General features: G+C 38.1%; 1 protein-coding gene across 2 annotated transcripts; it reads right to left on the bottom strand.

The window, feature by feature from the left end:
• Window positions 1–7,745: 7,745 nt before the first annotated feature.
• LOC120768413 lies at window positions 7,746–10,694 on the bottom strand. 2 transcript variants are annotated; one of them, XM_040095095.1, is made up of 3 exons: window positions 10,257–10,694; window positions 8,484–10,023; window positions 7,746–8,411 (listed from the first exon to the last, which is right to left on the bottom strand). In XM_040095095.1, the coding sequence occupies exons 2-3, from the start codon at window positions 8,758–8,760 to the stop codon at window positions 8,215–8,217; spliced, it is 474 nt and encodes a 157-aa protein (XP_039951029.1). In that variant the 5' UTR covers window positions 8,761–10,023; window positions 10,257–10,694; the 3' UTR covers window positions 7,746–8,214. Both variants share the same exon structure in this region; 1 of them encodes a protein (XP_039951029.1).
• Between the last annotated feature and the right edge of the window lie 7,862 nt (window positions 10,695–18,556).

Here is an 18,556-nt window from a genome sequence, read left to right as displayed (position 1 = left end):
GAAATTTTTTGTTATTGACCGCTGATTTAATTGGACTCGATTTCCTTTTTACATTTACGTAGCAGTCAATACCAGTCTGAACAGATGATCCTTTTTTGCATGGTACATTCTCACCTGCGTTTTGTTTTCCTTCGCTATCCGAATGCTAGCTGGTACCTGCATAGTGTCTGCTGTCGGTGCATTTGTTGTTGCCCGATTGTTGTTTACTGCTGCTTCTGTTAACTACGCTTGCCTAATTTTCATTTCGGCTAATCGCTGCGATGACTCAGCATCGACGTAACATTTTTTTTTGCCAGGCGTTGTTTTTGTTGCGTCGACAAAGCTGAAATCGGCATTTAAGGAAAGCACTCATTATTGTTTTTTTTTTATCAATTAAAAAACACGTCCGTACACCTTGAAAGCCAAATATATTAGATACAATGATTGATTATGCGAATGTTGGTCATTAATCTTTAATCTTTCCTCGATTTCTTGTCTATCATCATCATCCATTGTTTCATACATGCATTTCAATGATATTCCTAAAAAGAATGTAAATATTCCAGCTTTTCTAGTGTGGAAATAAAAATTGGATTTATGTTTTTAAATTGATTATTTTGTTTTCAAAATCATCTGTTTCGGAAAGAAACAACTTAATTTGACTTTCAAGTAATTCTAATGATTCAACACATTTGGTTAAATTATTTTGTGAATGATAACAATATAATTACCAATTAGTTGGATTTTACAGAGTTGTACTTATTATAGTATATCCGTTACCATGGTTTGAATCGTGTAGGGTTAGCTGTTGGGTCGTTGCTACAATAAGAGCGATGATTAGGGTTATTAAAAACTTATTCTTTTGCTAGTTTTTTCGTATGCATGTTTGTGCTGTAGTTGATTTGATGAATCTTGCTATTTCGGCTAAGATACCATTAAATCTTTCTACCTGTTCAATTGTAAGACCATGATTGTGTATGTTCCATATTCTATCTTTTCATAAAATTACTAAATTGCACTCCTTTATATTTTGTATCATTATAAGTTGTTACTTTCTTTATGTTTGGGCAAATTTGTAATGGTAAGTATCATAGTGTAGGTCATGTCTTCTCCTATGCCCATTGGCTTGCTGTCAAAAATTTTCCGTTGTTATTTTTGAAATCTACATTCATAGATTCGCCTTTTTCTGAGGGTATTCGTGTTTTTTCAATAGGTAAATTATTTGATCTATGCAAATGTTTATCCTTTCCACATTCGTTGCACTGGTCTGCGTATTTTTTTTTTACTTATATTAGGTAAAGATAAGTTTTTTTATTTGTTTAAAGTTTTCTTTATGATTCCTATGTGCTCTGTCTTGAATAACCTTGGGTAACAAACATACTGTCACTTAAAACGCAATAACTTCACTTCCAATCTATGAAATGTCATGAAATTCTCACTGGACAAACGAAAAAGGTAGCAGATTCTAACGCATCAGTCGACATATAGATGGCGCCACCAGGTGGCGCTTGCATACAACACGTTTAGGAAGGGTTCATAAGTTTTTTAAGCTTTGAATTAAATCATTGGGTTTTGTATATGTAAATTAATTCCCGCGACGAGGGAACGCGCGGATGAAATAAGAACACGTGTGGTTCTGTTGAATTGTAAGATACAAATAAAATCTTTATTTTCAATGCAAAACAAAGAAAGTGCCAATTTCAATATTAGATTTTTAGCACATTTCGGCAGAACGTTAAGCGTTCTGTTTTGTTTACAATTATGCCTTCTTGTGAGGCCCAGTATTATTGTTTTGATAAGAAAGGATTACTGCATTCAGAACGAAAACAACATATCAAATTCTTAAATAACCTAAAACGAATATAAAGATTTTTTTTTATGGGACTACGTAATTGGAAAATGCAAAGACTCAAATTTATTTACAGTCATGGTAAACTTGCTATGCGGAGGCTGTCGTTAACTCCCGTCTTCCTAAAATGAATCGTCTCCGATTCACTATTATTTTGACACTTGTAGGAATGCTGTTGCCAATTTTATGGCGGTCGTCGGAAACATTATTATCCACATCATCTGAAAATGTGTTGACTCGTGAATTAACACTTTCAACATACATCGCCATTATGTACTATTGTGCTAAACCTATCATCTTCATTTTCCATGCCAACTTTATCTAATTTAAGTGGTCTTAGTTTGCTACATGAATTTTTTGCAAAGGGGTGATTCGGAAATATGGTTCGTCTTTGTGTCGTACACTTTTATAATTTTGTATCGGCCCCGTCGATCTCAGTTCTTCGTAGTCCTCTCTGTACCTATTTTACTGTGTATTATGAGTTGTTTCTTCTGGGCTATTGTGTTTTTTAAAAAGGTTGGATCTATAAAATTTCTTGCATTATTGGATGTACATTTTATGGTTGAGTGCAGCCTCTCAATGTCTGCATTACCTGTATGGGAGTTTGTTCGGCCCTGAAATCGTTGTCCATGATGATCTTATTTGGTTTCCCAAATTTTGTGAAATGTTCAAGTATGATTGCTTTCTTTGCTCTCCAATTTCTTTCAGTAATATTGTATTGCTGCTGCAAATTTTGTCAGTTTATCAATTACTGTGACAAATGACTGCTTTTTAAAATGAAAAATGTCCTCATGTATTATTTAATTTTTATATGATGATGTCTCTGTTAGTTTAAACTTTGGCTTTGTCGGTTTCCTGTTATATTTAATTTGCTTGCATTTTTCGCAATTATCTATAACTAGCTGTACATGTTCCCTTAATTTTGGATAGTATATTTTATCCCTAAGTGTATTGAAGAACCCACAAAGGTGATCTAGTGACCGATGCCCAGTGCATACTTAAATTATGGAGGGAACACTTCTCCAGCCTGCTGAATGGCAGTGAATGCACAACACCAGGAGAAGGCGAACCCGATTCCCCAATCGATGACGATGGACCAAACGTTCCATTGCCCGACCATGAAGAAGTTCGAATAGCAATTACCCGCCTGAAGAACAACAAAGCGGCGGGGGCCGATGGATTGCCTGCCGAGCTATTCAAACACGGCGGCGAAGAACTGATAAGCAGCATGCATCAGCTTCTTTGTAAAATATGGTTGGACGAAAGCATGCCCAACGATTAGAATTCAAGTGTGCTCTGCATAATCCACAAAAAGGGAGACCCCACAATCCGCGCCAAGTACCGTGGGATAAGCCTCCTCAACATCGCATATAAGGTTCTATCGAGCGTATTGTGTGAAAGATTAAAGCCCACCGTCAACAAACTGATTGGACCTTATCAGTGTTGCTTCAGACCTGGAAAATCAACAACCGACCAGATATTCACCATGCGCCAAATCTTGAAAAAGACCCGTGAAAGAAGAATCGACACACACCACCTCTTCGTCGATTTCAAAGCTGCTTTGGACAGCACGAAAAGGAGCTGCCTTTATGCCGCGATGTCTGAATTTGGTATCCCCGCAAAACTAATACGGCTGTGTAAACTGACGTTGAGTAACACCAAAAGCTCCGTCAGGATCGGGAATTACCTCTCCGAGCCGTTCGATACCAAACGAAGTTTCAGACAAGGCGACTCCCTATCGTGCGACTTCTTCAACCTGCTTCTGGAGAAAATAGTTCGAGCTGCAGAACTAAATAGAGAAGGTACCATCTTCTATAAGAGTGTACAGCTGCTGGCGTATGCCGATGATATTGATATCATCGGCCTCAACACCCGCGCCGTTAGTTCTGCTTTCTCCAGGCTGGACAAGGAAGCACAGAAAATGGGTCTGGCAGTGAACGAGGGCAAAACGAAATATCTCCTGTCATCAAACAAACTGGCGTAAACACCACCAACAATGTCAGCCTGGAAATCCAACGCAGGATTGCTCTTGCCAACAGGTGCTACTTCGGACTGAGTAGGCAATTGAAAAGTAAAGTCCTCTCTCGACAAACAAAAACCAAACTCTATGAGTCACGCATAATTCCCGTCCTGCTATATGATGTAGAGGCTGGGACGATGTCAACAACTGATGAGTCGACGTTGAGAGTTTTCGAGAGAAAAGTTCTGCGAAAGATTTATGGTCCTTTGCGCATTGGCCACGGCGAATGTTGCATTCGATGGAACGATGAGCTGTACGAGATATACGACGACATTGACATAGTTCAGCGAATTAAAAGACAGCGGTTACGCTGGCTAGGTCATGTTGTCCGGATGGATGAAAACACTCCAGCTCTGAAAGTATTCGACGCAATACCCGCCGGGGGAAGCAGAGGAAGAGGAAGACCTCCACTCCGCTGGAAGGATCAAGTGGAGAAGGACCTGGCTTCGCTGGGAATATCCAATTGGCGCCACGTAGCGAAAAGAAGAAACGACTGGCGCGCTGTTGTTAACTCGGCTATAATCGCGTAAGCGGTGTCTACGCCAATTAAGAAGAAGAAGAAGTGTATTGTAAGTCTCGTTTATTCCACTATGCATTGACTCATTACTATGGTAAAGTGAAATTTGTTTATGTAGGTCTTCTTCTTGTATAATTTCTGTTGCTCTTCTTCTTCTACTGTTCCTTTTTTGTACATTTTATGAATTGCAGCTTGCTATTGCAAGAAATTATGCTTATAAGTATTAGTTGAGTTTTGTTATAATCGGCCTCCTCCACTTCGGAAAAAATACCCACTTTGCCCCTGTCAATATGACTTCGGAAAATATTTTCCAAAATGTTCTCCGTGTCAATAGGGTTGATCTCGATTACTTTCCTTCCATGTATTATTTGAACTTCAGTTTGGGGCCTATATGTTATTATAATTTGGGTCTTATACTTGTTAACAATTTCTTCTTTTATGAAGAAGTGTTCTAATAGTTCCTCTTCTGCGGAATGTATTGTATCTGACATTTCTAAATTGTTTTCTTCATCATTACTTTCGTCGATTTTTGGAGAATTTTCAATTCGGCTTAAAAAATCTGCTACTACATTAGTTTTCCCTTTCTGATATTCAATTTCATAATTAAACTCTTGCAGTTTCAATAGCCACCTTTGGTGCCGTTGTGAAAACTCCCTTCCTTTATATTTATTATTCAAAAATACTATCGGGCAATGATCAGTTACAATTTTAAATTTTGCGCCATATATGTACGGCCTGAAATAAGTTATTGAATATATAATGGCTAGGAATTCTTTATCTGTTGTAGCATATTTCTTTTCATGGTTATTTAAAATTCTGCTAATGTAGCACACTGGCTGACCTTGTTGAGAAAGCACTGCGCCTATTGCGTAATCACTTCCATCCGTTGTAATAGTAAATTCCTTATCATATTAAGGAAATTTTAAAATTGGATGTGATGATATTAGTGATTTCAAATTTTAAAAACTAGCTATGTACTGCGGATCTCTTGAATTTATTTTATAACCCTTTTTTAAATATTTAATCATTGGATATGCAACTTTTGAGTAGTCCCTAATGAACTTTCTATAATAACCAGTGGCTCCAAGGAAACTTTTTAATTGTTTTTCGGTTCTAGGTATTTTCAAATTTTGTATTGCTGCTATTTTGTCCTGATTTGGCTTAATCTCTTCTTTTGTTAAGGTATGCCCCAAAAATTTTGTTTCTGTCTTTAGAAAACTACATTTATCTATCTGAATTTTAAAATTATGTTCTTTTAACTTTAAATTTTCTCTAAATGTTCCTCCAATGACGTTGAAAAGATTAATACGTCGTCCAAATAAGCGACACATATCTTATTTATGTATTCCCGTAATATGTCATTCATTAGTCGTTGAAAGGTAGCCGGAGCATTTTCTAGTCCGAAGGGCATTATTATATATTCTTATAATCCCACCGGAGATACAAAAGCTGTCTTTTTAATATCCTTTTTATCCACTAAAATTTGATGATAACCTTTGGCTAGATCAAGAGTGCTGAAGTACTGCGCATTGCCCAACTTGTCTAAGATTCCATCAATGTTTGGCAAATGATTATTAAACGAATTTTTTTATTGCCCATACTATCACATTTTCTTGGTACTATGATAATAGGTGAACTATATTTACTTCTACTTTTCCGAATTATACCTTGTTTTTCTAGCTCCCTAATTTGCCTTATCGCTTCTTCCTCATGTTTCGGAGGTAACCTATATATTTTTGAATTAATTTGCTGGTTTGTGGTTGTCCTTATTTCATGGACCACCGTTTTTGTGATTGTCAAGGCATCGCCTTCTTTATACATCAATTTTTCATACTTATTTAGCAATTTTTCAACCTCCTTTCGTTCATTTGATTTTAAATGATTCAGTTGAATGTTTTGCATTTTACTTTCTTCCAATGCATATACTTGCTCTTGGATAGTTTTTGAATAAAACAGAATTTTAACACCATTTTTAAGCTCAATTTCTTCGTTTTCAATATCGATTATATTGAAATTATTAAATATAAAATCGTTTCCTAGTAGAAGATCGTACGGTTTTTCAAAGTCTATTTTCAACCATCTTATTCTAGCATTGTGAGGGTATTTAAATTCTAGCGGACATGGTGTCTTAACTCTTTCGTTAGACGCTCTTATATCACCATTCAGTGTACTAATTATTGTTTTATTTTTTCTAGAACCGGTAACTTATAATGTTCAAAGCTTGATTTTTTCATAATACTAATAGTAGAGGCTGGGTCTACCAATGCACACCATTTTTTGTTAAACAAAGTAAGTGAAATTAATATTTTATTTTGATTTTCCGAGGCTAATTGGTAAAAAATTCCTCGTTGTTATTCGTTTCCTCTGTCCTGCTTACAGCATCAACATCTATGGGTGTTGGGCCATTTGAACGTCTTGTTTGTCGAGTGCCGTTCTGTATATTTTGTCTTGCTGAATTACCATAGCCGTTATTATTATTATTAATATTATTATTACGATATTGATTTGTATATTGGCCTGAATTTCCTGTCCGATAATTAGTTTGTCTCTGTGGATTATTGGATGATAATTATTTTGCCCTGAAAAGTTAGTATTTCTTTGTGAGTATCGTCCCGAATTATTTTGTGCATAATAACGATCATTGTTTTGATCGCCAATATTTTGTCTCCTAAAGTTGTTTATTCTTTGATTATTTTGATTTTGGTTACTATCAAAATTTCTTGCCTTCTGAGCAAATTGGTTTGAATTTCTGTTTCTTGCTATAAATATAGGATTTAAATTTCCATCTTCTAGCCCTATGAAATTGTGGATCGTATTTGTCATGTCTGCCCATTTCGTTATATTCCGTATCATATAGGCGAAAGTCCCTGCTGCAAGTTGCTTTACCCTTGTATAAGCATTCTTGAAAATATTTCTTTCATAGTGTCACCATTTTCACTTAGTGTACTATATTCTGTTATGTTATCTATTATTTCTTTTATTCTTCTACTTAATTCCGCTATGCTGTGTGCCCTAAGTTCCAAAATTTCTTTCGTGATCGTCATTTGATCTTTTGTGGGTCTGTAATGCTTCCTTAGCTTATCTTTACAACTAACATAATCTTGAGGTGGGTTTGCTTGCAAAAAATTTTTTGCTGAACCACCAATTTTTAGATCATAGATCACCCTAAAAAATATTTCTTCCTGTCCTACATAGTCTCTCTCCGTACTCTGTCAATTGCCTCAATGAAGAATGGCAATTTTTTTACATTCCCTTCGAAGGAAGCTAAATATTGTAAATCTTTTTCTATTCTTTACCTAATTGACAATTGGTTATTGGCTGACTCAAATAACTGCGCAATATTTGAGTTAAAGATGCCATTATACTTGGTGTGTTTTTAAATTTCATTTAATTCCGATTAAGATTAATTATTAGTCTTACTATTTTTTTTCAAATCACAAGTTATGAAATAATTGCTTTTGGCAAAATGCTTCTGTATAATTGTATATTCAACTAGAAAACCCAGCGAACTCCGTTTCGCCACCAAATTGCATCGTTACATTACAATTACATTTCAGCACATCCACCACAACGTTTAGATTTTGCTGAAATACTCTGGCGATTATGTCATGGCAATCTTGCGGTTTTTGTCCCGGTTCCAACTCACGTTCAATTTCCGTCCACTTCGGATTGCATGTTAACGTAATAAATAAATCCGGAGTTCCATAATTTCGCACGTACGTCCTCGCGTCTTGAGCGTGTTCGTGCATTTGGCGTGGGCTTCCGATATACATAAGATGATGGGAGAATCGTCACAAGTCCAATATTCTGAACATCACCATCTGAATGAATAGCATCACGCAAGTGTATTTAGTCCTCTGATCGTAGATTTGCCTGATTGATTCGGATGAACGCTAAATGTTCGGTCTCGACTTTGACATACATGTCGACAGCGAATTGCTGGAAAAGCCGACAGCACTTCAGAATGACATTCTCTTCATTTGTACGAATCATCATACGATATGCATAGTAATTCATTGCGCTTAGATTTTTATTCGTTGATACGCCTGAAAATGCAAAATTAAAGGAATTGTTAATGGAAACCAATAATAGCAATAATAAATGTGTGAATATTGTACCTGTAATTGGATCGACCATTTTCAACGTGATGTCGCATCCGTCCTGCCCTTGCCAATAAATGATTGGATATTGTAACGCATCGTACAAACGATGTGTCACGTTTACACGATGCATGATATTGCTTCTTCGCTGAACGACAATGTCTCGCGATTTAGTTGGATCGCCAACAATAATTGCAAGAACATCATTAACGGTTGGTGCATTGAATCTTCGCACATGTTCACCTGTTGGGGTACAATCCGCTCTTATGACAGATTTGTGCGTATCCGATGGCATTCGTTCTAATGCTGTTTTGAACGGTGGGGTGCAATAACGTCACTGGAAATAACGTCACTGTGACTTTATTTCCAATTGGAATGGAAATAAAGGCACTGGACATTATTTCCAATTTAAATGGAAATAAAGCCGCAGTGACGTTATTACCATTTGCAATTATTTGTACCATTTTTTCTGAAAACAAAATGTGACATTATTTCGCTTTCAATATTTTAGAGAAAAATGTGAGTATATATAGTTTGGTGGCCGTCTCTGCGCTGTGCCGTCCTCGCGCGCGCCCCCACAACCCCTACCATCGCCCTCCGCTCGCGAATAAGTTTGTTTGTTTTTCCCAGATACAAATTTTCACAACCGGGCCATGCCCCGCTTTCCTGCCTCGTGCTGTGCCGTCCCCACAAAACTGCTAACGTGAAGCAAATTTTGCTTTATCACCTTTTACGTTATATCACCCCGCCAGTTAAAGGCCAACAATTTAAAAAATTAATAAAAATAAAAAAAAAAAACTATATCCATTATTTATTGTAAATTATATGAAAGGAAACTTATAATCTCTGCGTTTACACAATGTTTATTCCTCAACTTTGCGATTTCATTTGGAAAAAAATTATTTAAAGGCAATGAAACCCTAATAAACGTTAACCTTTAATTATAAATTATCATACTATCCTTAACAATGGAACGGCAAAATGGACACAACACTTTTATTCCTTTATTTTGCGATGATTCTTCTATTTTTTTGAAGCAATCGCGACAAATTTTGCAATGTTTACATGGTAAACACAAAACTTCGCGATCTTTGTGATAGCATGTTAAAGAAAGGGAATCTTTTTTTTCATCGCATTTATCAACTTGTTCAGTATTAACATAATCCTCTTCATCCTCATCATCATCATCATCATCATTATCATCATTTGGAATTTCATTAACAAAATCTTCTGCGAATATGCAGTTTTCTTTTAATGAAAGCTGGTTGTGAATGTCTGTTAATGTAATTTTTTTTTGATGCATTAGATGGAGGCGTTCACGAACAAAATTTGAACGCGTTTTAAACCTTTTTTGTTTAGCTTTATATAAAATAGTACATCCGCCAATTGATTTCAAAAAATCCATTGATTTCGTTGCACCAATATCGGTCAAAATGTCCAAAAATCTATAAAACCTTCCTTTTTTTGGCAATTTCGCTCTTAATTGACTGTGAAATGATTCTGCAGAGCTGCTGGTAGTAATGCGTTCCTTATAAATCGAAAAATTTTCAGGGCGTTCCTGAAATAACAAAACACAATAATTTACGCAATGCATTAGCGTTGAAAACAATATTTATCATTTAAAACTAAAAATTTGTCCTTTTTCAAAGTGCATACATCTCCTTGTCACCATTCTGTAAAAGGAAAAATCATTACTTGTTTTTTTTTGTAATTTGAAAAACTAATAATTCTTCCTTTTACAAAATGCCTACACCTTAATGCCTTAAAATAATTTCAAATACTTTATTTTACCTTTTTCATCCACTGACGTCTGTAATAATTCAAGAATTCATTAAGAAGAGAACTTCTTTCCATATGTTCTTTCGTAGTATCTTTCAAATTAATAGCATCTTTTTCTAAAATTTTAAATGCTTCTTTGATATCAGTCGGTTTCAGTAGTGGTAAGATTAGAAATTTGTGAAATATAGATTTGGCTAGTTTGTCTTTATTTAGATTGCGAATGAAGTTAGAAATTTTCGAAGCTTTTCGTCGCAAAGCATTCGTATAGTGGAACCAGCAACTTTTCAATTGAACAGCAGGAAAGACATGTTTGATGGCGTTACGCAAACTAAATTCGAAATCTGTAACCACAGATGTTGGATTCAAATTGGGCACCTTTGCATTAATATACTGAAGAGCATGTGTATATGCTCTTTCCGATTTATTTGACATTAATAAATATATAAAAGGAAAAGCCTGAAATAAGAAATTCAATTAGTTATAATAAAAATATGTATGTAAAGTCAAATCAATTTAAAATCAATTCTTACATGATCTGATTGTTGAATGTGAATAATCAGCAATTGTTTAAATTCATTTGAGACAGGCACAATGTTAAATGTACTATCAGCAATATAATTTCATGATTCTAAAACTTGCATGTCTTTTATAACATTTACAATTGTTGGTGAAGCGAATACACTATATGAAAACTGTTCTGTTATTATCGTATCTACATAAAATTTTTTATCTTCAACATGTTTTGACATGCCAAATTCCTTTGATACACTTTCATTTCGGAATACTGCGATAACATCCTCAAAGCACATTGGTGCTTTAGGATTATATAAAACTTACCACTTGGTTTTAATATCCACTGCTTTTGGGACGCAATATATATATAAGTATGTGGTTGTTCACTTCACGTTAACAATTTTATTAAGGAAACAGAAAGGTTATAATAAAAGTCTGCTGGTCGGATACCAGTGAAGGTGGCAATGTATATAGAAAAATGGATTATGTATGATAGATGTATTGAATTAGTGGACTCCCTGGTTGGGTACCAGTGGAGGTGTATATGTTCTTATAAAACGATGTTGTGATGATGTGTTGGTTCAGCTGCTGCGCGTACAGGATCTCCAGATGAATAACAAATGATGTTTTAGATGCGTCGAATAACGCCGGATGAAATAGAAAATGATGTTTTAAATGCGTGCGGAATATCGCCGGATGAATAGAAAATGATGTTTTAGATGCGTCGAATAACGCCGGATGAAATAGGAAATGATGTTTCAAATGCGTGCGGAATATCGGCGGATGAATAGAAAATGATGTTTTAGATGCGTCGAATAACGCCGGATGAATAGAAACTGATGTTTTTGATGCGTCGAATAACGCCGGATGAAATAGAAAATGATGTTTTAAATGCGTGCGGAATATCGCCGGAAGAATAGAAACTGATGTAAAAAAAGTATTTTTAAACGCGTGCCGAATATGCAACTAGTATAACGTCCGCCGATGTGTACGTCTCGAAACGAGTGATCGAAAAAAAAACCACGCTGCTTTCAGGACGAGCCCTTTTTTGTTGGGCTGTGGAGAGTTATGGTGGCTTGATGTACGGCGTGTATTGGTGTGTGTGTGAGGGTGTAGACTGCGGCTTCCAACGATGTTGACGATGAGTGCGGTCTCCAAGTGTGGAGAGTGTGCCAGTGTTGCTTTTTGCGTGTGACAGAGTTGCTTTATGAGTGGTGTGTGGTGTGGTGTAGGGGGGTATGAGGGCGGAAAGCTAACTCATTTAGCCATCCCGGCCCCCCTAGGCGAATGTTCAGCCTAGCAGTCGCTGAAGCTGCTGCAACGTTGCCACAACGTTGCTGAGCCCGGATGTACGTCGATGGGGCGGCCTTTGATGGCGCCTTGTCGATGCTGCATTGCGCAGACGCCATAGACGGGACTCCTGAGGAGGTGCCGGTCTTCGCCAACGTGCCACACGACTAGTTTGCTGCGGTCTGGTTGTGCCGCGGCTATGCGGTGCAGGTGACCGACCAACCTCACGTTTCGGGGTGCGGTGGAGCAGCGTGTGATGCTGCCTGCCACAGATGTGGCACAAAGCCCCTGAGTCACAGTCGTGAGTTGCGTGCGTGGGTACCAGACAATTGTGGCAATGCCCATGCGCCTGTACTATCTGCTGGCGTTGAATTGGTGACAACCCCTTGAAGAGCCCACAGTATTGCAGTCGGTGGGGGCGGCGACAAAGGGGGCATCGTAAACGAAGGGGCTCCGCTGGTGATGACGGTGTTGTTGTTGGTGCTCGTACGATACTACGAGCGGGAAGTGACGGTGTTGTTGCAGTGGTTGTCCGAGGCGCCGGTGTTGGGGCAACCCCAGGACGGGGCACACTGATGGCCGACCGCAATGTTGGCGTTGGAGTTGCCATGCTTTCTGCATCCATGCTTGCCTGTATGGAGACAAAGTTGTGGTTAGTTGCAACTCATTTCTATATATTATGCAATTGTGCGATTTGTAACCAACTTTATTTGGTTTGTCAGAATTTAGTAATCTACCCATTGTTTTGTAGCATCTTTATGACTTATCATATGTGCGATTGATTTTGGTTTTAGTTATTAGACGGTTTTTTCAATTTCTGCGTGTCGGTATTATTGTACGGATTGTTTATTATGTGCGTTTTCGTTATTATCTGCGGTTGGTAAGAAGCATAGTTTAACGAGCGGTCTCGTTAGAGTTCCGTTTTGAGTACGGAGATCAACTACTCGGATATGATCGTCGGTTCGTGATGAAGCTTCTCTATGCGACCAAGCCGCCATTCTGTAGGGGGGAGACAATCATCGTGTATTAGGACAAAGTCTCCAAGCTTTGGCGCCTTTTCGGGAGTTTTCCAGGGGTACCTTTTGTGAAGGTCCTTTATATACTCCTCCTTCCATCGGCGGCTGAAATCATGATGGAGAATTTTAATTCTTTCCCATCTATTTAGTAAGGAAAGCGACTCCACGCCTGGCTCAGGTATGGCCATAATGGGTGCTCCTTTGAGAAAGTGCCCTGGTGTAAGAGCTGTTAGATCTGAGGGATCTTGCGAGAGTGTCGTCAATGGCCGTGAATTGAGAACAGCTTCAATACGAATTAATTATGTTGTAAACTCATCAAAGTTAAATTTGTAGTTTCCAGCTACTTTTTTAAAGTGGGATTTAAAGCTTTTTACAGCTGATTCCCATAAACCACCCATATGAGGAGCGCTTGGAAGGATTAACTGCCAGTTAATGCCTTGGGGAGCGTACTTTTGTACAATCTCAGGTGACACTTGTTTGATAAAGTCCACGAACTGTTTTTCAGTGGCTCTTTGAGCTCCTATAAATGTCTTGCCGTTGTCGCTCATGAGCTTTGACGGAAAACCACGTCGTCCGACGAAGCGAGCAAATGCCGCCAGGAAAGCCTCTTTTGTCAGATTAGTACATAGCTCGAGGTGTACTGCTTTTGTCGTAAAACAGACAAAGACAGCCACGTAGCCTTTCATCAGTGTGGGAGACCTTAGCATGAACGCCTTTATTTGAAAAGGCCCAGCAAAATCGACACCTGTGATTGTGAAGGGCAGAGCAAAGCTGCAGCGTTTCGGTGGAAGTGCTGCCATAATCTGTGTTCGCATCTTTTGTTTATGCATAGTGCAGATCTTGCACGAAAAAATGCATTTCTTTATCTGTGGCTTGAGTCTTGGTATATAAAACTCTTGGCGGACTATTTGTTGCATGAGGCGGTGTTCTGCATGTAATAATAATACGTGGACATAATTGAGATATAATGTGGCAAATTGCGATCTCTCTGGTGTAACAATGGGATGGCGTTCGTTATAAGTTAGGCTTGAATTGACAAGCCGCCCATTTGCACGAAGTAGACCCTTCGTATCTATGAATGGGTTTAGTACTAAGAGTGAGCTCTTTTTGTCAATTGGCTTCGATTCTCTTAGTAACCCCAGGTCGCGGCTGAAGTAGCGCGTTTGGGCTGATGCGATAAGGGCGACTTTTGCCTTTTGTAAGTGTTGGTGCGTCAATGTATCGCATTGGGGGCAAGTTGCTCCCTTTACCTTAAGTTAGAGTCGCTCTGCGAATTTGAGAATATAGGCGACTACTCTGAGTGCTCGGGGTGTCGATAGGTAGGTGTCGATTTTTCGACCTCCGGGGGCAATTATGTTGCGCATTGGCTATTGTGGCCAAGAATCGGGAGATTCTGTCAACCATCGGGGGCCATTCCACCAGAGGGTGGTGGTGGCAAGGTTCAGAGGTTTGCACCCTCTTGTACCTAGATCAGCAGGATTGTCAGCACTGGCTACGTGTCGCCAAGTGGCTGATCCCACTAGGTCAAGAATTTGAGACGTTCGATTGGAGATGTACGTCTTCCATGCATGTGGTGGTTTTTCCAACCAAGCTAATACAATCTCGGAATCGGACCAGAGATATAATTTATTTTTCGCCATATTCAGTTGCGTTTGCACTATGGATGCTAGTTTGGCAAGTAGTAGTGCACCACATAGTTCTAGTCGTGGTAGACTTATGGTTTTTAGAGGAGCCACTTTTGCTTTTGCAACTAGTAAGTGGCTTGTACTCGCCTCGTCACTTTGCGTGCGAACATATATAGTGGCGCAATACGCCTTTTCAGAGGCGTCACAAAAGCCGTGTAGTTCGACTTTGTGCTCTGGGACATAATTTACCCATCGTGGGATTTGTATTTGTGTAATATCTTTGAGATTGCTCGCGAACTGGGACCACTTTTCTAAACGAAGTGGTTTTACTTGCTCGTCCCAGTCGGTACCATCTAGCCATAATTCTTGTATCAGGATTTTGGCTTGTATCATAATTGGCGATAGCCATCCTGCGGGGTCAAAAATTTTTGCCACAGAGGAGAGAATTTGGCGTTTCGTAATGCCGGATATTGCGGATATGGACTCAGTTGTGTATGAAAACTGGTCCGATATCGCATTCCATTGGATGCCCAGAGTTTTTGTTGTACTTTCCTTTTCGAAAATAAGGAAATTAGCGTCCAACAAATTTTCTTTTGGTATATTTTTTAATATAGCTGGGTGATTTGCCGTAATCTTTTTTAATCGTATGCTTGTGGAAGACTGTGACTTCCAGACAGAATATCGTCTACATACGTTTGTGATTTTAACACCTGGGTCGCCAGTGGAAATTCTGACTTGGTGTTTTCAGCCAATTCATGGAGTGTTCGAATGGCTAAGTATGGGGCACAGTTAACGCCAAAGGTCACTGTTTTTAGCTTGAAGTCGCGTAGTTGACTATTGGGTAATTTTCGGAAAATAATTCGCTGAAAATCTTGATCGTCTTTATGTACGGCTATTTGTCTATACATTTTTTCGACGTCCCCGTTAAAAACGTATTTGAATATACGCCAGTTTAGAATAAACAGCATTAAATCAGGTTGGAGCGTGGGTCCCGTAAACAGGATATCGTTTAGGGAATTCCCCGAGCTAGTGGATCTTGTGGCGTTGAAGACAACTCCTACTTTAGTTGTTTTTTATCTGGCTTTACTTCTGCATGATGTGGCAAGTAAAATGAGTAGTATTTGCCATTGATGATTTTTTCGTATGGACTTATTTCCTCCATGTGATCTAAATGGAGGTATTCTTCCAACACACCATCATATTCTGGTTTCAGTGCACCTTTTTTAAACAGGTTTCTTTCCATACTTTGAAACTGCTGTATTGCAGAGGTGCGAGAGTGACCTAAGGCGATTGTGTTGGGAAATTGCTGTTTTAGTGGTAGTCGTACGACATACCGACCATTATCTGATCTAGTAGTTGTGGCTTTGTAAAAGTCTTCACAATACTGATCTTCTGGGGTACTCATTGTCATCATCAATACTGATCTTCTATTTCCCAAAATTTTCTCAATTGTGAATTGAGGTACTCATTCGAGATTTCCTCAACTTGAGTTGTCATTGTTGTGACTGGTTCCGTAACTAGTCCACTTAGGATCCAACCGAAAATAGTCTTTTATGCCAACAGTGTGTTTGAAATTTTCTCAATACCTTCAAGTATTATTTGAGGTATGAAATCGCTGCCTAATAGAAGGTCTATTTGAGCGGGGGTGTTGCAGTTGGGATCTGCTAACTTAAGGTGTGAAACCTTTTCCCAATGCTTGCTATTTATATGATAGCTTGGTAACATATTGGTTATTTGCGGTAAGACTATAGCTTCTGCTTGTATTCTTATATCCGCTTGGGGGTAAAATAGGGTAATGGGGCAGATTTTATTAGAGTTTTGAACTACTCTTCCGCCCATTCCCGTAATTTCAAAGTTGGCTTGTCTTGTTGGCAGATTTAGCCTATTTTGTGCCCTAGACGCTATGAAAGATCGTTGTGATCCTTGGTCTATTAGGGCTCTGAGCTTAAACAGTTCTCCTCGATGTTCGATGGAGACGACTGCTGTGGGTAGTAGTACCCTACTTTGATTTTCGCTGTGTAGCGTTTCAGTTGTTAATGCCTTTGAGCAGCATGGTGCTTCTTGGCAATTTTGAGAATTTGGCACTTCGGGATTTGTTGTTGCAACTAAACCCGCGGCTCTTTTGATATTTGCGCTGTTTGGGGGTAAGCTGGAAAAATTATTAATATGAAGCATCGAATGGTGTCGTTTATGACAATAGACGCAGTTAAATTTGCTTTCGCATTCTTTGAGTGTATGCGCATGTGACAGACAGTTTGTACAAAGTCTTTCAGTTTTTACGAAATTGTTGCGGTCGATAATATTCAATTTTTTAAATCTCTCGCAAGATTTGAGCTTATGCCCTCCTGTACATAGTTAATTAAGAAAACTATATGCAGCAAAGTCGTTTCTAATTATAAGACCACCACTGTATATATATTTCGGCAATTCACTGCACCTTTGTTTTTGTTGTCGGAATTTTTTTCTTTTGTTTTATGTGTGCATTTATTGTGTTACTGAGTATTTGCTTTGTTTTGTTTACCGCACTTTTTAAACTTTGTCACCAGAACTTATATACACATTTATATACTTATGTAAATTGTTTCTGCTTCTGTTTTGGTTTTGTGTTTTTATTTATTCATTTATTTATTTATTTTATTAAATATCCGATGTGCCTTTCCGAAAGGCTCGAAGGACCATGAATATTTGGCTGCCCAACTTCGTAGGATGCAAACACTTGAGCTTAAATTTTAAATATTTCACTTACACTCTCGTTATGTCCTATATATATATAAGTGAAAACACGGTTAATTCTGATCAAAAGGATTAGTTTATTTTAATCATAAAGCTGACAATCATTAATAAGTTAATAAGAATGTACATACATATATGCGAATAAACATATGTGCGAAGCGGTTTAACCACCGAATCAGCTGTACAAATGATATTATTGAAAACACGCGGGATGGGTGTCGCAAAACGAAGAAATGATAAACTGAATGTTGAGATGCGAGCGGTATGTGACGAATTGTGTTGAGATCTGGTGGATTTGTCGCCGGAGTAAAAAATGAGAAATATGTCGACGCGGCGCAGTGTGTAAGCGAATTGTGATAGGCGAACTGTACGTGACGAAATGTGTAAACGAAAGTGTGCTTTCCCGCTGTCCATCCTTTTTGATGAGTGGGTGCACAGGTATGGTGAGTTGTGTTGGTGTCATCAGCTGTGGTGAAGTAAGTGTACGGTTCCATCGGATATGGTGTATTGTGCTGCCTTGCTAGGGTGCGCCAGTTTTTCCCAGGTAGAGTGAGGGGATGCTTAACTCATTTAAACAAGGATATTCTTTTTGCCTTAGATTTAACAGCTGTCTTCTTATAGTACCAAATTCTACTAATTGTGCCGAATCTTTGAATTTTTTGCATTTTGAGTGACGCCGTCTTACACCCATTTTTTATAGAATTTAATAATTCTAGTTTTTTTATTAAATCTTTTTGTGAATCGTGATTGTGGACATTGGTGGAATTTCTTTTTCGGTTGCAATATCTGCTACTATTAAATTCCACTTTAGCACTTGCTTTACAAAAGCGGTTATAACATTGATAATATATTATTCCATTTCTGTTCTATTTTTTTCTATAAATTTGTTCTTCACTTCTAACTAATAGTAATTTGCAGGTTTGCCTAAAACCAGGTATTAACTCGTATTCTAAGATTGCATAAGTTTCCATTTTTACATCATTTACTTTTTGCAAGAGCACGCGGACAACTAATATTTAACAAATGTCAATCCTATTGACAAATCGTGTTGGTGTAATAGAATTTGAAGTATTTCAATGTATATTGGATATATTGGGGAGCACTCACCACTGAGTTAAATGAAATAACAATGTCT

The sequence above is a fragment of the Bactrocera tryoni genome, chromosome 2 (genome assembly GCF_016617805.1).
Source record: "Bactrocera tryoni isolate S06 chromosome 2, CSIRO_BtryS06_freeze2, whole genome shotgun sequence".
NCBI classification, from domain to species: domain Eukaryota; kingdom Metazoa; phylum Arthropoda; class Insecta; order Diptera; family Tephritidae; genus Bactrocera; species Bactrocera tryoni.
Note: the sequence above shows the minus strand (reverse complement) of the source record. Positions and strands in the feature narration are given on the sequence as shown.